The sequence below is a fragment of the Hyperoodon ampullatus genome (assembly GCF_949752795.1).
Source record: "Hyperoodon ampullatus genome assembly, chromosome: 4".
Lineage (NCBI taxonomy): Eukaryota > Metazoa > Chordata > Mammalia > Artiodactyla > Ziphiidae > Hyperoodon > Hyperoodon ampullatus.
Window position 1 is genome coordinate 67,935,036 of NC_136917.1, and position 25,648 is coordinate 67,960,683.

Genomic DNA, 25,648 nt, shown 5'->3' on the forward strand with positions numbered 1-25,648 from the left:
ACCACCACCCCTAACTCCTGGTAACCACTCATCTATCTGTTTTCCATCTTGATACTTTTGTGGCTTCAAGAATGTTATATAAAAGGAATCATACAGTGTGAGACATTTTGAGATTGGGTTTTCCTACTCAGCATAACGCTGTGACATCCACCAGGTCACTGCATATGTTAACAGAGTGTTCTGTGTACTGTTGCATAATACCCCATGGCACAGATATAACTCAGTTTCCTAACCCTGCAGCTACTTAGAACCTTTTTGACTGTTTCCAGTGTTTGGCTATAGAAAATAAAGCTGCTGTGCCCATTTGTGTTCAGCATTTTTTTGTGGTTGCAAATTTTCATTTCTCTGAGATAAATAACCAAGACTGTGCTTTCTAAAGTGTATGCTTAGTTATTTAAAGAAACTGCCAAGCTAATTTTCAGAGTGGCTGCTCCATTCTACCTTCCTACCAGCAACGCATGAGAGACCTAGTTTCTCTTCATCCTCACCAGCATTTTGTATTGTCACCCTTTTTAAATTTTAGTTTATGTCATTGGTGTATAATATCTCTATATTTTTAAAATATATTTTTAGTCAGTGCTTGTGGTTGTTATATACCAGTAAAGGTAGAAAAAACAGAGCTCTGAAATACCTAGAATATAAACTGTAAAACAATATTTACCACTATTGTAAAGCACCTTGCAAACCTAGAAGTCTACATAACTAGGATGGTGGCGATCTGGTTGGTCATACCTTCATCCATGACAGCGTGCCACTGAAGTACATGCTTTGGGTACGAAGTTCTAACACTATAGGCCTGACATTGCCAGTCTCTGAATCCAGGCAAACCTGCAGGACAAGGTGGATTCTCACATATTCTGTATTGTTTTCTGGGACCATTACAATCCCTTGCTTCAGAACCTAGCCTAGAAAAGACAGTACAAATAATCAATTTTATCTTTTTTTATGTTAACTCCTCATTTAAAAAAATCAAAAGGCAATATATTAATAAGGTATAATCCTTTATATTAAATCTACTTTTGAAAAGGTGGACAGGTTAAATGATTGGTAATGGTAGGAAATCCATATGTTTATTTAAAAATATATATTTTTTCCAATCTTTGAGCCATTTAATTTCCAAAATACATGAGAAACAAGAGCCCATTTGCCATGAAAATGATACAGAAAGGTAAAGGGCAGAGGTTGGGGGCAAAATAGAAAGCCTGCACTTCCCATGAAAGAGTGGGGCTAAGAATTATTAAGGAGTTGCTTCTAAGGTTTTCACATACATTCTTTAAAATCTCTTGTTGAGGAACTGGGCCATTGAATCCACACCAAAGTTAAAGCATAAAGCTGAAATGACTTTCTCACACATTTTCCTAGGATCACTCTAGGAATGATGGAGACAAGCAAGCTGATCTTGGACGCTCCCTATCCATACATGTGCTCAGCAGGATTTCATTTCTCATCATTCTTAGCTTCTACTGACATTCATGTTGCCCTCATTCCCTCTCTTTCTGAAGTCCTATCAGCTTCTGGCTCCTCTCACAGTTCCTTTTAATGGTGACTTACTTTTTCTAACACATCTCTCCCTGCTTATTTCAACACAATTTTTTATTTGATTTGTACTCAAAACACCACTCTGTGTAGTGTTTAATTATTTATTCTTAGAAAGTTTGGTCTTATTTTCTTCTTTGAAGGGAGATTTTACATAAAATAATTTAAGGGATTTTTCTGTTTTCCAAAGTGGAGTGAGGTTTGAGAAGTTTCTTTGGCCCCCAACATGGTTTATCAGTAAAATCTTTTAATTTCAAACTTGAAGAAAACAATGCCCTCCCCCAATCCAGGAACTTTGCGTTTACCCAGGACATTTGCGCTCTCGACTGCTGATCCCAGAACTGCAGGTTCGGCTACAGGGACTCCACATGCTCCACTCTCCAGCCACGAGTCCAGGTGCTGAGGTCCTGCTGGTACACTCTCCAGCCTTACACCACTATTCCAAAAGTTATGTCTTAGGTGAACAAATCAGGGCACAACGGAAAATCATTCACTGGCCTATAGAGTCACTGGAATTGAGATTAAATCAGGTCTGCTAAGAACCCCAAACATGTGGAATTGCAAAAGACCAAAAATAAGTTGACACGTGCTTACTGTCATAGTAATACACTGGTCCATTTCTCATGTCAGATCATACAGTCTTGTCATAAGAACAGCACACAGATATTTGTACTATAGCCCTGAGAATTTAGTACTTGTGACGGAGATAGGGCAAAGAAGGAATCTGGGGTTGTACAGCCAGGAAGAAAAACTAACACATTTTAAGAAACATAACAATTTAAAAGAGAGGACCAAAAAAGCGTAGGGTCAAGTATCAATATAAGAATGGTACGTAAGATATAAATGTCTTTAACTAGAATGAAGCAGACATTTTAGCAAATTTAGCAATTTTGATTTAAACTGTCAGTGATTCAGGGTACTCTCTTTCCTTGTAAATTAAAAAAAAAGAGTATGACTCAATTTTAGCACTTTCCTTTATATTGTTTTTTTTTTCTGAAAGTTTCTGTCAAATTCAAGCATTAACATCATAGCAAATTTTCTTTCAAAAGCTGTTTATTCGAAAGACTTGAACAATTAGACTTTCTGAAATTCTATCATTTCATTCCAATTATTCTATATGTTATTTGGTATCTATTAACTGAGAAAGACAGCAAAGAAAGAAGAGAAAGGAGTGTGCTCATTCTATTTTTTATATTTATTTTATCATTAACCTTAAACAAAAACAGCCAAAGAGGCTGTTTCTGTGGCCACCGAGGAATGGTTGCCAGGACTTTGTGGACAGATTATTATAATTTCTCTTTATTCCTGGAAAATCAGATCTATCATGATCATAGCAAACATATTAAAGGTAAAAATTAATTAAACAAAACCATGTTGGAAATAATAAGTAAAGATTAAAAAAATTTAGATAAATGATTGTATAGTCACAAGGGTTGAGCAAGCTGATCCTTCCAGCCCTAAACGATATTTTGCACTAATGGCAACATGATTTATAAGGGATTTTGAAGAAATTATAGCAGCTCTCTGATTCTTAGTTTTCCCATTTCAAAATGTGAATGATAATCATATTGATATTTACCTAATAGAATTTTCAGAAGTTGAGTGAAACTAGGCACAATGCATAGTCCTTAGCAAAGATTTAATAAAGATTAACTATAATAAAAATACTAATAACAAATTATATATCATTATATTAATTTTATTAATAAGTTTCCAGAAATCTCACCAAAATTCTATTCATTCTGATCTTAACTGATCTGTTTCTTTAAAACTTATTTTGATAATATGTTTTTAAATGCTGTTTTTAGAAGAGAGAACTTAGAAAACTATGCTACGTAGTTTTGTGTGAGCCCAGTTAATGTTTTTCTATGCAATAAAATAATCAGTTCCTGCAGATTTTCTCTAATAATGTCAGATTTTAAATTCAACCTTTTTTGGATTCAAGGAGTTTTAAATCCAGGCTTGGGAAAAAACAAAACAAAACCTCAACAACTCAGAGTGTATTGACATGCTAAGATTGTCATTAAATAAACTGAGATTTTATATGAAGATTCAGTCTGAAAACTGCAAAAGGAGGAAAACAAACAGACCTTGTGAAAACTTTTAAACAACTTACTGGTTTTAAGGATTTAATGATGTTATGCCATTCATGGAAAAAAAAAATCCAGTGTGAAAGCTGTCAAACTTCAATTGGTCAAGTTGTTTTGGCCTAGGTGAAGGGTGTTTATTTTTCCCCCGAGTGCATATCACAGCTCCTTGCCGATTTAGCAGTAAGCTGGCATTGAAAGGCTGGGCTAGAGTTCACAGCTGACTAAAAATATTCTGGGAAAGACCCAGATCTAGACTTGCACATCATTTAAACTAGACACGTCTGGCAGATGAAGAGAAATGGAAACAGATATGCAAGCCAAATTTGCATATACAAATAAGTGAAATTTAAAGAAAGCATAGTATAATAGTTAAAGTTCATCCCCTTGCAGATAACCAGATCTCTGGACAAAACTATGGAGAACCTGCTTTTCTGTCTTCTAGGTGGTGCTGTGTTTCAACACTGGGCAAAGTGTTAAATGTTTTGTTTAAACTACTATATAAAATATTCTATTGGGTTTTACATAAAATGATCCTAATGCTGCTTTTCATGAATTCTCTAGCAGGATGTTTTGTTTCATTTGTACTTTTTAGCTTCAAAAAATTATATTATGCATGATTTAAAAAACTCAAAATTTCTCATATTGAATAATTCAGTCTGATTTATGAAAATGCTAAGGAGATATACAATATAGTTTATTTCTGGGACAGTACATGACCTAAAAAAGTTTGACTATATTTCTATTCTCTCAAATTTTTATGGAAATATGCCTAGGAAGTTGATGAAAACACCCAATTGGAAGAGGTTCATGAAGATGACAAAGGAAACATTATTCTCTCAACAAATCTTCTTGTACACACATTGTTAGATGAAAGAAGAGGAAGAAAAAAGGCAATAAACTGTCTCCATTTGCAAATTTGTGACTGTAAGGATATTACATCCTTCATTTTTTAATCAAGAACGATGGTGGTAATTTCATCCTTTAGGAACTTAGGAAAGTAAATAATTGAAATATGTTACGTAGCATCCTTCAAAACAGTCTAAAATTCTAGTCAGTTGGTATTTAGCTTTCCTTCCCCATCCTCCAATTCCTAGAAAATATTTTAAGTAAAAAACATACATTTCTTGGTTTAAACCAAATCATTTATCAACTCTTGGATCTCTGTTAATATAAATGTAAATACAGATGATAGTAGAGAAAAGGAGAAGAAAGAAAACAGGCTGCTTTTAATTTGGAAAATGCTGTCCATAAATAGTAGATAACCCTATCTTCAAAATCATTTTGAATTGGGACTTCCCTGGTGGTTCAGTGGTAAAGAATCCACCTTATAATGCAGGAGACATAGGTTCGATCCCTGGTCAGGGAACTAAGATCCCACATGCCGTGAGGCAACTAAGCCCACGGGCCACAACTACTGAGCTCACGCGCGTTGCCACAAACTACAGAGCCCATGTGCCTTGGAGCCTACGTGCCACAACTAGATAGAGAAAACCCTCACGCCACAACTAGACAGAAGCCCATGAGCCACAGTGAAGAGTCCATACGCCGCAACTAAAGACCCGACGCAGCCAAAAATAAATAAATAAATAAATAAATAAATAAATAAACAAACAAATAAATAAATAAATAAAATCTCTTAAAAAATCATTTTGAATCATAGAATTCTGGTCAGCACCTTCTCAGACTTAATTATATACTCTTAGATGAAATAGTTATACAGCTAAATTAACATCACTAGAGTGTAACACATTACAAAATTCTCAGCTTTGTTTCTTGGTTTGCCATGTACTGAGCTAGCGGTGTTTAGCGCGAGGTTGCAAGCATCCAAATATTTTATCCCTACAGCCCTCAACTGCAGAGTGCTGGAAGCTATTGTCATGATGGCTCCTACAACAGCTGGAACAGATGGATAGTTGAAGAAGCCCACGTGGCCTGAGGAACTGAGAAGTTCATTAGTTATTTCAATACACAAAGCATTACAGAACCACTAAGAGAATATCATTAGCACAATTATAGGGAAATAAACCATTTACGTTTAAAGAGTTATTACAATTTTGATTGCTGAAAGAATAAGTTTATTTTAGAGAGCTAAAGAATGCAATTTATTCTCATAAATATCAGAAGAAAAAAATAGTAGAAAAATATTTAGGACACCAGATTATAAAAATGAACAGATTTTATATTGCTAATGAAGAACTAAGTAAGACAAATGGGTTGTGTGATGTTTGAAGACATGTGGCTGAATATTTGGTTATCTCTATTTATTACTGCTTTTGTGTTTCAGGGATGATGGAAATTATTGCTGGTGCAGAGTTTTACGACTCAAGCAATAAATTACTCAGCATAATACCATGAGGCTTGCCCAATATACATACATTATTGTACTTTTGTGTATAATTTAAAAATAAAACAAATCCAAATTCTGACGCTCCATATAAGCCCACAGAAAACACATTTGGCAGTCTGTAAACAACTGACTGATATTCACAGAAGTTCTCTTTCAAGAAATCATTTTCTTACTGACTATATCTAGTGATAAAATATTTCTAGTCCTTTTTTATTATTTGGGACTTAATTTGTACATTTTTTGTTTTCTCATTAAAGAAATCACAGAAGTAATATGACAATATGCTTATGTCAAACAATCCAGAAATGTCAGGAGAAAAGTTATATTCACCCTCAATTCCCATTGTTTTATTCCATCCATCAATTCCACATCCCTCCCAAGAGTCAACTGCTAATTATAGTTTGGCGTTTATATTTTCAAACCATTTTCTATGAGTTTAAAAATATATACTCTGTGTGTATACTCACATCTGTATGCAAATTGTTTTATTCCCTAACTCTCAAATGGTATCATATAAAGTATCAGTTTTTTCTGACATGTCTCTATACAAACTATCATGTCTTATAGATGCTTTCAATTTAATACATATATATTTACCTCATTCTGTTAACAGCTACACTGGAACCATTCCTCTCCTGATGAATATTTTTATTGTACCTCATTTCTCACCACAGCAAGTTGCATCCTGACATAAGCATGTGTGTACGTGTGTTTGTGTGTGTACATGCACACGTTCCTGTCTTTTTGCACAGGTATAAGTATTTACTTAGGACAAAATTCTAGAACTGGAATTGCTAGATTTCCATTTCTGTCCATTTTTCAAATTGATGTGCTTTTAAACTAGCCCTCTACATGACTTAATTTTTTTCACTAAGTAATTCACCCCAAGTAATCTTTATGTTGTTGATTCTTTTCAAATGTAGTAAAAATTCATGTTCTTCAGAGGCAAGTTTTCTGATCTTACATCTAATGAGTAAAGTAATAACTGTTCTACTTTCCCTTCATAGAATAAAAATTAGAAAATTATGTAAACTATTGAATGATTATCTTTTGATTAAATTAACTGTAATTGTAAGTTTATATGGGATCTAACGCCTTAATATTCTTCAAAAGAAAATTAATTTTCAATAGCAATTGAAATGATCTGGAAATGTGTACTAATACATTTCCATAGCCTTATGAAACACATTAGATTAAACAACTTAGACAGCCAAATGTTTACTAATCCCCCAGAATATTTTATTTACGTTGCTTGAAATGACAAGGAAAAACTATACTTGGTGGCTCTCCTAAGACAATATTTTATACTTTAAAGGATTCATTAGCTGAGTTTTACTATTTATGATTTATTTGTGAATCTTTTACTTATGTGTAATTTAATAGTAAAATATTTCATTTTTGTTAAAGTAATACATACATCCAACTCTCCACATTGTCATAATCAACAATAAAAAATTACTGCATTGATATTTTAAAAACCCATGGATTTGCAAAAATATAAGTGTTAAAATTGAAAATAGAGGAAATGCTGAAACTTTATATATACTGAAAGTATTACACTGGTGTTAAGAAAGATACATATGTAACTGGCAGAAGAAAATGTCTTACCAGTTACACTCATAACTAGTAAGGAGAAAATGCAAGTTTCTTAAGTTTCACTTAATATTCTTATTAATTTCAGGCAGCACCAATGACTTACCTTACCAGTGTCACAATCAGTTCCGTCCATTGGTGGATCTAGTTTGGTTCTGCATTCTTTTTCCCCTTCTACCTTGCACCACAACCCTGTGCAAATAACATGCTGAAAACAAGGGTATAATAACTAATAAGGGGAAGGCATCACATTTTTGAGGTTAAGTCAATAAGGTTTGAGAGAGCTCTTTTAACAGAACATCAGAAATGATTTGAAGAAAAATATACTTTAGGTACTTTTAATATTAAACTTATAATTGAAATAGTGTATGGCTTATTTATAGTGATGAGAAGACTGATAAAAATAGAAAATCTGTTTCATAAATTTAACTATTTTAAAATTTCTTTAAATAAAACACATGTGATTACACAAGCTTAAGTAGCTACAGCAGAAAACTGTAAGCTAAAAATCATTATTTATACCATTACATGAACCAGGCTGGAAAAATTAAAGTAATGAGCTTATGGTATGATTTAGTACCTCCTATCTTAAAGCCTGTCCTCACTTATGTTTTGCTGTATGCCGACAAGCCATGTTAGTACTTCATTATTTCATCACATAGCTTTGGCCCCTGATGCAATACAGAGACTCTCAGTGGGCATATTTCCCCTGTTATCAGTCATTTTTACCTCAGTATGAATGAGTTCTAGGTACCCAGAATACATTTAACTTTTTCTAGGGAAAAGTTGAGGGAACAAACAAAAAATAGTGAGATAAAACAGCATAAACACAACACTGAAAGAAGAGAACTCTATACTTGTGGCCACCCAGAGACAGATAAAGAGGCAAAACTACCACATACTTAAGGACTTTCTATTTCTATAGGATGGCTGAAGTTTTTTAGATACAAGCCTGTTATTAACAAATTACACAGAAATATCAAATCCATGCGGCATACTTAAAGCGACTGGAGTAATCTGTCTTGAAGATGATTGTGTGACTACCTATCCATATATTTGAAGTAAAGGCTGGAAGAAAGCAGGTTGATAAGGACAGAACAAGTAAGTGTTGATGTGAAAGACAGTCTTGAAAGGGTGAGAAGAACAGTCAGATGGGAGGAGTCATATAAGGGTAGGGAGTAGGGAACAAGATTTTAAAGACAGAAAAACCAGATCCTGAATGCCAGGACTACATATTTGGAGGGAAAAAGAAATCATTCAGCAGTTGACCAGCAGGTTGATAAGATAAAAAGGCTATTTTAAGGGGTTTACTCTGGGAGTGGTGTTCAAAACAAACTGAAAATCACTGTAAAGTTAAAATTAACTTATGACTCAAATCTACTAAATACTTTGGGAATCATAAATTTAAACTAAGATTTCAAGCAGGTCTATTACAACTCTCCGAATTTGTTACAACTCCCCAAATATTATTTTCCTATTCTTTCTTTATTTAAAAATGTAGATTTCTGAAATGTTTGTAAGTTCTTGAAAATTCAATAGTCTATGGCAGGAGTGTGGTATATTCTATTTATGCTATTTTATGTGCTGTGACAGATAGTTTTTCTGCTTCAAAATATTTCATACAAATATATCTTATTATATTTAGGATATGATTTAGCTTAATTTCTTTGCTTTTATGTCACATATCATTTACCAAAAATTCATCCAGGAACTAATTTTAAAGAATACCTAAATGAAATAGCTTCTCTGCAATATTTTAGACTCTTGAAAATAAGAGGAGAGGTTGTTTATCATGTACTTTTGTGGACACATTTATATTTGAATTAACAGATATCTAACCTGAGAATTTTAGTTCCTAAAAGTTTTTATTTTTTTCTCCAAGACATTCTTGTTAATGATATTTTATAATTATGGGGTCAAATGCTGAATTTTCCACCAAAGAAGAATTTTGCTTTATTAATATTCAATAAGGCTTAGTTGTGCTATAACATGAATTATTTTAGTCAAGTTCATTAGTTAACCAATGCATATTGAACTAAAAGGCAAATCTTGTCTATGCTGTAGTTTTAAAATCATACTTGCTTGTTGAACACTGTGGTGGCCTAAATTCTGACCTTCCACCATTAGCTTCTATTCAAAACAGCAGGTACTCTAACTGATTCCCACTTGAGGCACTGAGAGCATAAAAGTAAACCTGGCAGCTTTTCAAGATAAGCACAGTCATACAGAATATATCTCTCATAGAGGAGATCTCTTTACCCTTTATGTTCTATAGTTCTGGGGATCTTTTGGTAAGTAAATTATAGCCTCATTCTGAAAGATAACTCAGATTCAGGATTCAAACCAAACTGTAAAAAGTAAAGCAATAAAATAGTGAAGAAATGGAATGGACTGTTTTCTCCTTGAGAAGTGCAACATCTCAGATGCGTGATGTTAGAACTATGTAATACCAAGCCCTTTCTTAAGAGGAGCAGGACTGGGTATTTTGTTAGAACCAAACACTCTGTATGTTACACAGGCCAGAGTCAAATCTTCTTTTCAACATAATTACTGAAATCACTTACTATGTCAATTAAGAACAGAACTTCAAAACTTAAAATGCTGTGTACAGGAATCCAGGACAGAAATGTACAACTCAGCATTCCTTGCAAACTAATAAAAATAATACAACATTCCTTTTTTATTCCTCTATAATAAGAAATGACCCTTAAAAGCATATATAAATTTGGATGTTTATCTCAAGAAGCCTTTTAAAAAGTTTACATGAAAAAAAAATTTCAATGGAATAATTTAAATGGACATGGATTAACTGTCCATGTATAGATATCATAAAATTTATCTTCAAAGACAACCTGTGTCCATGTCTTTCTTTATAGCAAATAGTTCCATTAAGATGTTTTGAATTTTATGTTAAAATAAAAAAACCTTAAGTGCATATGCATGGAAGTAGCAATTAAATCTCAGACATGTAACTCCTTGTTCATCCATAAATTATCTTTCAAACTACAATCTCAATAATGTAACATTTGATTGCAAGTGTAATTCAGTATGGAATAATATTTTCAAAAACAATCTTTTCTATCACAGAACAGCTTGGTATTATTAAGGATGGAAGAGAGGAAAAAAGTAAGGGAGAGAGAAAGAGAGGTATTTAAAAAATAGAGTACAAAGACTCAAAAGAAATTAAAAAAACTGAAATCTAGTTTTTTATGAATACTAATAAAATTGAAAATTAATCAAGAAAAAAAGAGAAGGCAAAAAGAAACACTATTAGGAATAAAAAATGAAGGCATAAGTACAGATGACATAAAGTTTAAACAGAAGTAGGAAGATATTATGAACAACTTTATGCCAAAAAACTTTAGAATGAATATGAAATGGAAAAATATTTTTTTAAAATTTACAAAAAACTTGCTAAAATGGACCTAAGAAGAACTAGAAAAGCTGAAACTATTGCCTAACCATAGAATAATTAAAAGTGACTGTTAAAAATCTTCCCACAAAGAATACATCTGATCCAAAAACTTGTCAATTTACATAAACTGTCTAGAGAACAGAAAAAGAAGCGATATTCCTAAACACACTTTATGATACTCAAACCAGACAGGAGTTTTAAAAGAAAATGAAAATAGTGATCTACCTCATTTACAAACTTAGATTTAAATATTCTACACAATTTTTACCAGACGGAATCCAACAATCCACGAAAAAAGGATGATCATGATCATGTTGGGTTTTTCTTGGAATGCAAGGCTACTATAATACTAGAGATTTGATTAACATAATCAAGCACATCAAAAACTTCAAACTCTATGATTTTTGTATCTCTAGATACAAAGCTTGTGACACAATTCAACATCCATTCATTTAAAAAAAAGTCAGCAAACTAACCACTGAAGAACACATCTTCAAAATTAATGGACCTCTGGACATCTATAAAAATCTACAGCAAACATCGTTAAAAAACCATGAAATGTTGAAAGTTTCCTTTTTTTTTTTTTTTTTTTTTGTGGTACACGGGCCTCTCACTGTTGTGGCCTCTCCCGTTGCGGAGCACAGGCTCCGGATGCGCAGGCTCAGCAGCCATGGCTCACGGGCCCAGCCGCTCCGCGGCATATGGGATCCTCCCAGACCGGGGCACGAACCCGTATCCCCTGCATCGGCAGGCGGACTCTCAACCACTGCGCCACCAGGGAGGCCCGAAAGTTTCCTTTTAAGATTAGAAAAATAGCAAAGATGGCATCTTGGCCATCACAAACATAAAAAAAGTGAATACATGGTGTATTCAAAGTGGTAAGAGGAAAAAAATAACTGTCAATCTAGAGTCCTGAACTCAGCTAAAATTTTATTCAAGACTGAAGGTTAAATAAAGACTCTTTCAAGAAAACAAAAACTGAGTGTTTACCACCAACAGATCTTCCCAAAAGGAACTTCTAAATGGTGTATTTCAAGAAGAATATGACCTCATAGGAAAGGGCTGAAAAGCACTTGTGATCAAAGAACCTGACAAAAATGAGGATAAATCTAAATAAACACTGATTACATAAAGCAATAATAATTAGACTTTAGCCATTATTATTAACCTTTTTAATGGGAAGAAATACTAAAAACCTAGTACATTTACATCTCAAAAACTTTATCCCCTAGCAGAAATGATTTGACCACTGACAGTTAAATATTTAAATTTGATGTCTTCTCTTTTACCTCCTTCACTCCATATACTTTATGACTGCTAGAGGTAGGTGTTGAGGAACAGACATGGGAAGAAAAATGTAGTCTATGCATAGCCAACAAATGAAGCAGCATGCTGCAAAGGACCCCTCAATAGAACACATCTTAGAATGTTAAAGAAAATCAAGGAGTACGAAGAAATTTAGAGAAAGGAGAACTGTCAATACCTAGTTAATGAAGCCCCAAAGAAAAGAAAAAAAAGTGGGAAGGAAGTATTTGAAAAAAAAATGATCCAGAATTTCCTTGTGTGAAAGAGAAATATAAGATAAAAATATTCCTCTTCTGGAATGGTGGATAAGTTCCCTCCAGCAGCTAACAACCATAAACTGTGGAACAAGTGCAAAAAACTACTTCCTGGTGGTTCTGGAACGTGAACAAAGGCAGGTAAATTGTTTAGGGGAGCCGACTGGCATAAGTTGAGTTCACCATCTTTGTGGCTTTGACCTGATAGTGATTTGTGGTCATGACATGACACAATGGCTAAAGCAACATATGCCATCTTTTTAGACTCATGAAGACAGAAACTGATGTAGTCAAAGCTGCCAAAACCTGAAGGGACAATCCCAAAAGGAAGAGAGTCAGAGAAGTTTAGGTCTTTAGGTGGCACCTGTACCATACATGCAAGGGACACACCCCAAATAGCCCAGATAAGGAAAGAGTGAGCTGATCCAACATATGAGGTGCTATCCACAGTAGGCAAGATAGTTTCCAGTTTGAGTCTAACAAAGTTAATTCCCTGTGAAAACAAAAACCAAAACACTATTTGGAGGAGTATAACAGAATCCAGAGTATCTGCTGCAACAGGGGTCAGCTAACTTTTTCTGTAAAGTGCCAAATAGTATACAGTTTAGGCTTGTGGGCCACACGATCTCTGTTGCAACTATTCATCACTGTCATTGTAGTTTGAAGGCAGCCAAATAGAACGTGTGAACAAATGGGGGTGACTGTGTTCTAGTAAAACTTTATTTACAAAAATAGGCAGCCAGTCTCTACTCCATAGTTTGCAAAAAATTAATATATTAATATATAATATGTTAATGTATTAATATTGTAGAATAAAAACATATGTGTACACAAATAATCATTCACAAATCTTCTGAGTAGCCTTACTCATAATAGCTAACATCCCAGATGTCTACTAAGAGGTGAACTGATAAACAAAACAGTTATATACCAGTGGAATACTATGCATCAAGAAAAAAGAACTAATTACTCATACACATAAAAAGATACAAAGAATGTCTGACTTTTGAATGCAGAGGAAAATTTGGTTTCTCCAATGTAAAGTAGGAGAGGAGAACAAGAGTAAAAAGTAGAGCATAAATGAGAAACACAAACACAAAATAAGCTGACAATAAAAATCCTAAAAAACATTAATTTAAATCAATGTAAAAATGTTAAACTAGCTGATGAAAATACCAAAAAATGGTTACATTGGTTTAAACAGAAAAATATAAAATCTAGCCATTGCTTTTCTCTAGTAAACATGCCCATCTATCCATATCCATATTTGTATTTATGTTTTATTTGGAAAGGTTGAAGATAAAGATGTGACAAATATTAGCCAGGATAATGGTTTTAACGCCAGACAAAATAGATTTTAAGACACAAGTCATAAAAAATGCAGAAGAGAAAAACAGATCAACAGGTGAAAAACCATAAATATGTATGTACCTATAATATAATTCAACATTATATAAGGTAATAACTGACAGAAATACAGGGAAAAATAAATAAATCAGTAGTTTGAGTTGGATATTTTAACACGTCTGTCAGGTACTAATGGATCAATCAAACCAAATAAGCAAACAGATATTTTGAATAATAATAATATACTTCATCTAAGATGTAGTGACAGATAATGAACTTCAAAAACCACACATTCTTCAGCAGAAGACCTAAATAGACATTTCTCCAAAGAAGATATACAGATGGCCAACAGGCACATGAAAAGAGCTTAATAGCTAATTAGTAGAGAAATGCAAATCAAAACTACAATGAGGCATCACCTCACACCAGTAAGAATGGTCATCATCCAAAAGTCTACAAATAATAAATGGTGGAGAGGGTAGAGAAAAAGGAACCCTCTTACACTGTTGGTGAGAATGTAACTTGGTGTAGCCACTATGGAAAACAGTATGGAGGTTCCTTAAAAAACTAAAAATAGAGTTACCATATGATCCAGAAATCCCATTCCTGGGCATATATCCAGAGAAAACTCTAATTTGAAAAGTTACATGCACCCCAATATTCATAGCAGTACTCTTTACAATAGCCAGGACATGGAAGCAACCTGAATATCAACTGACAGATGACTGGATGTAGAAGATGTGGTGTGTGTATGTGTGCACGTGCGTGTGTGTGTATATATACATACATATACATATATATATATATATATATATATATATATATGATGGAATATTATTCAGCCATAAAAAGAATGAAATAATGTCATTTGTGGCAACATGGATGGACCTACAGATTATCATATTAAGTGAAGTCAGACAGAGAAAGATAAATATCATATGATTTCACTTATATGTGGAATCTAAAAAAAATGATACAAAATGAACTTATTTACAAAACAGAAAGAGACTCACAGATGTAGAAAACAAACTTATGTTTACCAAAGGGGAAAGAGGGGAAGGGATAAATCGGGTGTTTGGGTTTAATGGATACACACTACTCTATATGAAATAGAGAAACAACAAGGACCTACTGCATAGCACAGGGAACTATATCCAATATCTTGTAATAACCTATAATGGAAAGGAATCTGAAAAAGAATATATATATACACATACACACACATAAAAAACCAAAACAAAAACAGCACAACTTAATTGGAGAACTTGATGGATTCAACCACTTCAAAATTTTAAAATGACATTGTATAAAAAATTAACACACAATGACATACTTTAAGGAAGTGTCACCTAGAATATAGAAAGAACTCCTGCAAATCAGCAAGCAAAAAGAAAGTTTACAAAATGGGCAAAATGTAAATAGGCGATTTGCAGAGATAGAGACCTAAAAAATAAAAGCCCACGTCAATAAGGAGGCGTGAAAAAAAATAGTCCTAAGGAAAAAAATTAAAGAGCTAGATTATCTAGACAAATAATGTGCCATCAAACTCATGTACTCACATACCGTGTAGGACTAAAGCTCAAAGAATAGGATGAAGCTTTGATTAGATGGCAAAACAGGCAGATTCAATTCCTGGTAGCTTTAACCAACCATAACTTTATTGATCTTATAGGAAGAAAGGACAATAAAAATCTTCAACTTCACCAATCTTAACATGATTTATCAATGATACTGTATTAGTTGCCCAAACAACTATTTTCCATCAAGGGATATTTCATGCTTTTTTAGCCCTAATTCCTATTGCCTCTGGAATTCCACAATGCCAAATCACAGAGACTCAATCTTCTAGAATTCTTCATAAGGTACTCATTTCAATGCCAGCATGTTCATTAGATTAAATGAGAGATTTTAGAAGTCCTACATACTTTGATATATTAAGTCAATATAAGAGAAATGTAAAACTAGAACTTTACATGGTACTTTCACTTTAAGTCATCATATGATTCAATTACACTAGAAAGTTTTCGATACAATATAATATGTATGCAACTCACATTGTGCCTAGTCCAAAACCAAAGGCAGAACCTTAAGTTTCCTGGAGGTCTTCATTTTTTTTTTTTAGCAAACTTCCTTCTTACTCAAATAATGTAACTCTCAAGCAGCCACTTCTTATTGGTTCTAAGGAAACATCCATACCTCTGTATTCCTAGCCAGGCTAAGTAATTTTAGGCAGCTATTAAGATAACTTGATGCAGTTGTAGCTGGCTCAGCCACAAGATGACAGATGGTCTAGAGGCACCAAATGCTTAGGACTCAGGAATAAGGTCATCCGAGAAGTTAGCATATTCATGCAGAAGAGTGAGCAATTATTGCTGAGGGTCGAGATGTTTCACAAGCATCTCTACAGCTATGCCTTTAAACATTTTGCAGATGTAAGCTGCTATCCTAAGGGTAAATTTATATCATTAATTAGATCAGCATGTACATAATGTTGGAGTCCCTAGTGCTTGTATATAACTATTTGTCAGTAAGAATGGAAGAGCAATATCTAATTCAAATACTATGGGCCAACTACCATTGTCTCATATTGTACCAGAAACACACATGTTGAAATGTTGCTGCAAATCATTACTCCATGCAGCTCAACACTTATTTATAACTGAATGGAGATATAAGATGGACATAAGGATGCCTGATTAACTCATGTGTAAGCTGTGAAACATAAGCTACATACCCTTATAGGTTGTTATTTATGCCACTGAATTAATATTTTATATGGTTATCTTTATATTCTCTGGACATATTATATATCTAAGAATCAACTATTTCTATGAGTAAAATTTTAGAGTTATTATTCCATCATTCAGTTGATTCACTTATTAATTTAACAAACACTTACTGAGTACTCTTTTAGGTGCCAGAGGTACAGTGATAAAAAGGACTGACAACTCTTTTGATGTTATGGAGCTTGCCTTCTAGGAGATTCATTTTGTATAAAGTCTAGATGACAGACTGGTAGATATGGCGACTTCACGTGTATCCCCTTGAAAGTGTACGTGAGTGGCTTAACGCGCTGAACTAGTCTATCCTCTGCACTTATAACTACTTCCCCTTATATTTTTAACTTCTACCTCCTTACCCTCAGGTGTTCGGGGATGTCAAGAAAGCATCAAGTAACAGTGTCCCAAACCCAGTGGGAAAAACATAGCAATTGCATATTCTCAGACTTCATTTTACTCCCCTTGTCTTCAGCTTTTGGAATTTCTAATCATTTCCACTTTGAAAAATGTCTTCACTTAGCTTCCAAGATCTTACTTTCTCTTGGTTCGATTCCTATCAATAGACTTCTTCAGAGTTTTAATTGTTGCTTTCTCATTTTCCTAACCTCTAAATACTGTAGTGATTAAGTTCTCAGTCTTCGAATTATTCCTCTTCTAACTAATTTCCTAGTGTCATCATTTAATATCATGTCTTCAGTATCTCCTACTTGTTGAGGACTTCCAGATAGATATCTATTCTGGACCTACAAACATCTCTACTTGGATGTCCAATGGACATCTTAAACTTAAAATATGAACCTAACTCCATGCCAGTGCATTTGTTTTCTGTTTCTTCTTGCTACATTTTTCCCAAGATAAATGCATGGCTGGCTACCTAACTTCCTTCAGATTTCTAAGCAAACGTCACTTGCTTTAGGAAGCCTTCCCAGATCATCCTGTATAAAATAGCACCATTCCCACCCTCCCATCCCTGGTTGTATTCCCTGCCTTTGTTACCTGAACTTATACTTCTCCAAAACACTTATTACTAACTGACATATTATATACGTATGTACTTATTGTCTGTTTCCCCAGCTAAAATTAAGCTCCATGAAGCTGGGGGTTACTTCCTACTGTGTTATTAGTACACAGAACAGCACCTGGAAAGTAGCTGGAACTCAATAAATATTTATCAAATCAATGACTGAATTTTTAAATAATCTCTTCTGTGGCTCTATCTACCTATTTACCTACCTACCTACCTACCTACCTACCTAATTTCTATGCTTTGCAAGCTGCACTGATTTGGGATGGAAATGATGATTTTTCAAAGGTGGTATCAGAATGCTGTTTTGGATTTTGGAATGAAAGAAGTCCAGCCTCTTAGTGCTAAGAGACTTCGAAAGATAATATAGCTCCATTTCTTGTTCTATAGAGTGTGGCTTAGAAAGAAAAAGAGTTTTGACTAAGGTTACACAACTAATAAGAGGCAGAACCACTGTTAGAGCCCAGGCTTCATGCCTTTCCAGCCAGTGCTCTCCAACCAAACCCCTATTAGGAGGCATTGCTTCTCCCTGGCTGCCCACAGCAGCCCAATCCTTTCTGGCATTATTTTAAAATTGTCCTTAATGAATTACACACAGATAGAACTAGAGAAAAATCTGGTTTTATGAATAAAAATGTCACATACAGATAATTTCAGGGGAAAAAAGGAAAACATTTCTGGATACTTAAGACCTAAAACTTAATTCTGTTTGCAAAATGCCTAGTTTAAAACAAGGCAACATCCTAGGATATTAAGAAACGGATTTAATATCCCCTAACAAATAGTTATACTTTCATAGGTGGAGAAAAAATCCACGCAGGTAGGTTAGTGAGAAACAACCATATAAATAGAGGAAATAGCCTAGAAAAGTTAAAAAAAAATCAATTAAAATATTTCTTGACCCTGATGGTGTAGGTGCTGTAAGGGATAAAGCAAATTCAGTTTAACACAGGATCTGATCTAAGGTTTTTCCCATACAAAGACACAAAGTAAAGAAGTTTGAATTCCATGAGAAGCAGTAGAGCATAGTGGTTACATATACTCTATTCTTTGGATTTGCATCTAACACTCCCTCTGCATAGATGTAATAACTTAATTGTGCTATTTAACTTCTACAGGCCTCAAACTGTTGATCTGTAAAACAGGATTAAATATCAACTGTGACATATAATGGTTATAAGAATCAAAATAGGTCATAAATCTAAATGATTTACACACTGTGGCATCCATTTTAGAGTTCAAAATATTATGGAATGGTACTAGTAAAATTTAACTAACTGCAATATATAATTAAAAATAATTTCTAAAAATTTTAAAAATAGTATTTATGAAAAATGATCTAAAATTTACCAAAATCACATTTGTAGTTGATCATTTGCTGAGTTTTTCTAACACTTGGGGTACTTTATAAAACATGAACAATTTTCATTGATCAAGTCTATCAATTTTCTGTACTACATGAACTGAAACCATCTCCTATGCAATAGTATGATAGTAATCATAGGCAGCCTACTCTGTTTTCCAAAACATGATAATTTCAGCATGTAGATGTGTTTGCCTACAAAACCAAACTTGTGGACCTCAAAACATTCATTTTACCATGACGATTTAAGAAAGAAGATTGTGACCCAATTTTTGATTGTCTAAAGTCCTTGGAGATGAGTGTAGATTGAACAAGATTGGAAGATGAGATCAGAGAGGTATTAGGACAGATAATACAAAGTCAACCTGGTTACTGCTGTAATTATCACACCCAAAGCTAAGCTCCAAGGATCCATTTGTCTGCCACATGTGAACCCTTGGGTGTCCAGTCACAATCACACACCTATATCAGTTCCTCTTGAGGTCTAATATTGCCAGATGAGTATTACAGTCTATACATTCTTTCACATGTCACATTTAATGGAGCTCCAAGTTCTTCATACATTCACTTATTTTAATCTTAAGTCAAATATTCACTGAGTGCCTACCATGTGTTAGCCATTGGACTAGGTGCTGGAGAAACACTCTGCCCCCCTGGAGCTTACACACTAGGGTGGGAAATTAATAAGAGGAAAGTAACAAACAAGTGAATAACTCCTTTGATAAGAACAACGAAGCAGAGAAAGCATATGTCATAATGCCGTATAACCTTTTCCTTATAATGAATTTTAATTATTCTGCCAGTAATCCAAGACAGCATTATCTTCAACAAAGCCAAACTCCTTTGAGGTAATCACAGAAACTTAGGTACAGTGAAATACAGCTATCAATTAGCTCTAAGCATGATTATCAGTTGAAGCCTGAAATACAAAGTGTGCGTGAGTATGTGTATTGGAAAGAGGTAGGAAGAAATGGGCGGCTAGGGGATGAACTTCAGGAAGACAGAAGAAAAGAAAAAAGGAAGGGTAAATAGAGCTAAATTCTTACATCAATTATGAAGGTCATTTTGCTCAATCTTTCAGATTTTAGATTTTTCTAGAATGGGACAATTGACCTTTCAGGGTAACTAGTGACTGAATACTAATATAAAGACACTGTTTAGTTCACCATCAGACATTTACCGTTTTCCTCTAGTTTAACTATTTAGAAATGTACTCTCTAATTTTTATTCCTATAGAACATATTTTTAACAATTTATTTTCAGAGTTAAAAGACATAATCCTTCCTCCAAAATTACATGTTCATATATTGTTTTTATTACATTTTCACCCAGTTACCTACCATGTAAGCAAGTAAGAGATTTAAAACAAAAGCAATGAACTGGCATAATACAAAGACTTTTCTGACTTCAATGTCATTTTTGAAGTAGAAATTCTTGGGTCATTCCTTCCTGGCTTTAATTAAATACCAACACCTATTTCTATCACTTTCAAAATGTTAGGGGGAAAATGCAGAAACCTTTTCTTAGAAAATCCTTTCCAATACTGGGATGCTTTGAAGCCACAAACTCTAAAATAAAGTCATCTTCCCCTCCTCCAACCAATACTTCTAAATAATGGATGTGAACATACACTTAAAAAAAATCCTACCTGCATACAACTCTTACCTGCATCTCTTGACAAAAGGAAGCCAATGGCCCAAAGAGAATCTGACATTGCTCGTCAGCAGTGTATGTCATCTCTGGCAACTTGGAGGGAACCATCACAGAATTGACACTCTGGGGATTTGTCTGTAGCAAGCAGTTACTGGCCTTTGACCTGGCGATATGCAGATATGTGTAACATTTTGAATTAAATGCAAAAAGGTGTTATAATTAGTTAACACAGCAACAGGAAACATTTCGATACTACTAAAATATGTTCTTACTTTTATTTATAAGCTCTTCTATTGAATGCTCATAGAAATTATCCCATGTATGAGAATCATTTGTTTATAATCATTATGATAAATCTAATAATAAAAAAAAGTTCAAATTAACAGGACTTTTTGTTTTTAAAGATCTTTCATATGGATTAACTCAGCTAATCTACATAACACTGTGAGGTGGTTATTATTTTACATATTTATAAGATGAAGAAGCTCAGAGAGTAACTTGTCCAAAAGTAAGGTATGAAGGTAAGAAATCAACTATATTCTGGGATTTAAGGAATCTATGGAAAGCATTCTCAAGTGACTATTAATAGTGTGAATATTTTTCTACTTGACATTGTACTACAACTTCTATTTATGGGGTAAAATTTAATTTTATCATAGTTCTGATTCATGAGAAGACAACTACATAAAATCCTGCACTCATTAGGGCCTACTGAGGGGCTACTGTCACAGTGACAAAGAGAATGCCCAGACTCTACTGCACATATTTCTGGAAAGAGTTATAGTAATGTAATAAATATATTTTAATAGATTTTAATATTCATTTGACAAAAAATCAGCTTGACAATTTAAATGGTATGGAAAAATAAATTTGCATAGTGAATTTAGCTAGTTAGATGTTCCTATATTTCTTACTTAGACTTTTGGATACTTTAAGCATCTCTCACTCACTAATTGGGACTTAACATAACATCTACTGGTACTGTTTCAGCTTCCCCTTCTATTACTGAAGGAAAAAGTAAAGAACAGGGCTTTAAAATGAAAATTAGAACAGTAATACTTTTTTTCATTTCCTTTTCCAACCAGGCAGAAGCTATGTATTACCAAAGTTGAAGGTTGAAAAGAGGAGAATCAAGGACTATTATAATGGTGAAAACTATGCATTGACATTAATGAAAAAAGATTCAGAGTGCAGAACTACCACAGTGGAAAGGTGGAGCTTTTGTTAAAGAGGTTCTTTATAACAACAGATGTAGAGGGATGAACAATGAAAATGTTTCCACTGAGAAATTTTGAAGAGGCAATTAAATATTATGAAAGATTTTTTATCATTATAATAACTTTCAACCTTACAAATCACCTTGCCGATCCTCTTGTTTGAAAGTGTGGAAACTAAGAAACAAGTGTGTTAAATAATATGTCCCAGTTCGTACCATGAGTCAGTGGAGAACCAGGAGTGGAACCAAGTACCTTGATTCCTAATCTGGTGGCTGTTCCCCTCTGCCACACCACCCTCCCAGGTTGGTAGAGGAAGCAGGCACACATACACATTCATGACACAGCAACAGCTAGTGACCTCAGTACCTTAGAAATCTTTCCAAATCTTCCTTGCTACATCGGGACCACGAGACATCACCTAGGTTTTGTCCTTTAATCCATTCACCAGACATGATATGAAGACCATCAGCACATGATGGGTGGTCATTGTCATGATTAATCCCCATGCTGATTTGGAATATAAAATTTAAAAATTACATTAGACAGATATTTTTAACCTGTTATTATAATTGCAATTAAATAACAGCTAAATAATTAAAATAATGAGAGAGAAATTCGTTTTTTAGTTTTATTTTTTATTTTATTTATTATTGAAGTAGAGTTGAATTACAATGTTGTGTTAATTACTGCTGTACAGCAAAGTGACTCAGTTATATATATATACATTCATTTTCATATTCTTTTCCATTATAGTTTATCACAGGATATGGAATACAGTTCCATCTGCTATACAGTAGGGCCTTGTTGTTTATCCATTCTATATATACCAGTTTGCATCTGCTAACCCCAAACTCCCACTCCACCCCTCCCACACCCTCCCCTCCCCTTGGCAACCACTGGTCTATGCGGAGAGAAATTAGTTTTTTTTTTTTTTTAAGTTTTTTTGATGTGGACCATTTTTAAAGTCTTTATTGAATTTGTTATAATATTGCTTCTATTTTATGTTTTGGATTTTGGCCACGAGGCATGTGGGATGTTAGCTCCCTGACCAGGGATCGAACCTGCACTCCCTGCACTGGAAGGTGAAGTCTTAACCACTGGACTGCCAGGGAAGTCCCGAGAAATTGGTTTTAAAGGTCAACATAAAATTAGATTTCAGACTGATTTATTTTTAAAATTTTATGGTCTATATTAAAGGTCAATGTTTTTACTTAGTAAAAAACATTCTTCCAATCAATCTAGTAAATAACATGCTTAGTTCACCTGTATCAAAATGATCTATAGATATATTTTTGACATAGTAGTAGGTAGGAAGCACAGAGAAATGGTAAGTTTCTATTCAATCACACTAGATTCTTGCTCTTGACTAAAGATCCTTTATTCATTCCTTTTATCAAACCTGAAAACACATTAAAGTATTATTTTTCCTCAAGTGCTTCACGAGATAGTCTTCCTCCACTTATCATAAAACACAAACTGTCCCTGGGAAACCTGCACACTCTTGGCCATCTTCATCTTTTCTACTGAATCCTGAATCTGTTGCTCCAAGTTGTAACTCTATTCTAAAACTCTGACTTACCTTCTGATGGACGTATTAGAAGACTGTTAAATTCAGTATGTCTAAAAGCTGCCCTTAATATTTTCTCTTTCAAACCTCTATGTACTCCTGTATTCTCTTTCTCGTTTGTTCTCTTTTGTGTGCTTTTGCTAGCCCAAGAATCTTCAGGTCATCATTTATTCCTTCCTCTCCCAAATTATCACCCAATTATTTACTAATTGTTAGGGGCAAGCCCTGCTAATCTACTTTCTAAATATTTCTTTCAACTGTTATTTCCTTTCAATTCATTCTGTTACTATTAAAGAGGATTATAAAAATATTTAATCTTGAAAATTACTATGGCATTCTGAGTGGGTTCTGTGCTTCTAATCTTTGGCAACATTCTCCCTTTTCCTCCTGCCCTGCTCCAGTAAGATCTATTTAAAAACACAATTGGGCTGCCTTTCGTCTGCTTTTCCATTACCTATATAGCAATTTCCAGCTCCTTAACATGGTACGCAGTTTCTTAATCTTCTTCCAAGCCATTTATTGCATTTCTTTTCAGCAAGAGTAAATGATCTGTAGTTTCCCAAACATTATGTTGTTCCTTATTCTCTTGCATTTTCTCTGTGTCATACACCATAAAAAAGGGGTTTATAAGCTTGAATTAAACAATTCTATGAGGTAGGAACTATTATAATACCCTTTCTGCTGATGAGAAGTAACTTTCCCAAGGTCATACAACAAGAAAGTGGAAAGTAGTGATGTTTGAATTGAGGAGTCTGGCTCTAGAATCATGTGACTAACCACTGAAGTCCACTCCCTCCCTGACCCTATCCAAAGTGCCTTGCCTTCAATGCCTTTCCCTGGATAAATTCTACTTGATCTTCAAGATTCACGTAGATTACTTTCAGGAGGTTTTCTTTTACTAAACTTCCACCTCGCCTACGTGTACTGTCTCTGTTTTCCCAACACAGGATTCTGTGAACAACATTACTACAGTGTTTTCTACATTGTACTGTATGTTTTTACTTTTGGTTATCTCTCCAGTTTCTTGAGGATAGGAACTTACTCATTGCTCTAAGATCCTGGCAAATGGGAACCATACTTTATAAATGGTATTTAAATGTTGAACCAAGTCAGCATGCATTTGGGTTGGCCAAAAAGTTCGTTCGGGTTTTCTGCAAGAGGTTATGGGAAAATACGAATGAACTTTTTGGGCAACCCAACAGAATCACTTCTATTTCAGTAAAAGTTGCATATAATCTCCTATGAATTCTCATAATGAGGGCATTAAAATAACTGTTTGTGAGAGAGTTAATACTGAAGAAGTAGAAAGAGGAAAGCTTGGTTTTGCACATGCTAAGTTTGAGATGATGGCAAGATAGTCCAATTCTCCCTTTTCTCATTGTGTAATGATCTAGATAATAATAAAATAGTCTTTCATAAAAAATTTGTGAACAGGAATATATATATGATATTTTAAAATACTAATAAAAGAATATTGTTATAGAAGTTGCTAAAGGAAATTACAACTATACTACCTATATTTTCTCATATGAAAATGAAAAATTTCAAGACTATTGAACTACATTTTTGGTTAAATAAACTAAAGATTTAAATCAAAATGGTTAGATTTAATGTTTTTGAAAGAAGAAAATGATATAGATGGAATTAATTAATTTATGAAGAAGAGTAATGAATTAAAAGTTCATTATGTTTGCTAACTTGAAGATTATGGAAATTATCTAAATAAAATTTAAAATATACTGTTGACTATCATCCTTCCCTTTTAGTGTTAGAAAAATTCAGCTATATGATACACCATATTTCTCTTTCCTCATCTAACTAATGTCCTTAAATAGGGCTTGTATCAATACATATTAATAGAATGACTGACAGAGAGAACAGGAAGAAAAATGTTTTCATACTTTGAAGATAAAGAGAAAAAGTAAGACATGATATGGAGTAGGCAGGGGCCAATTCACTTACTGAGAGCTAGAGTGAAAGACGTAGGAGTTAGATTTGAATCATGTATCTCCCCCTTATTCATGTGGCCAGAGGCAATTTAAATAATAATAAAAGAATAAACGTGCCTCAGTTTTCTCATCTGTTAAATATACTTTCCTGACTGGTTGTAAAGGTTACATGAGGATGATATAAAATGCCTGGCACAGTGCCTGCAAT

The 25,648-nt window shown here is 33.9% G+C and overlaps 1 protein-coding gene across 1 annotated transcript in view; it reads right to left on the minus strand.

Moving 5' to 3' along the window:
- ADAMTS19 (ADAM metallopeptidase with thrombospondin type 1 motif 19) overlaps positions 1-25,648 on the minus strand; it is a gene marked incomplete at both ends in the record, with an annotated part of 288,810 nt that overhangs the window by 115,502 nt on the left and 147,660 nt on the right. The window contains 5 exons of the mRNA XM_079701794.1: positions 733-905; positions 1,842-1,972; positions 7,673-7,774; positions 20,720-20,870; positions 22,291-22,431. Coding sequence (XP_079557920.1) covers positions 733-905; positions 1,842-1,972; positions 7,673-7,774; positions 20,720-20,870; positions 22,291-22,431 — 698 coding nt within the window. The remainder of the gene's footprint in view (positions 1-732; positions 906-1,841; positions 1,973-7,672; positions 7,775-20,719; positions 20,871-22,290; positions 22,432-25,648) is intronic.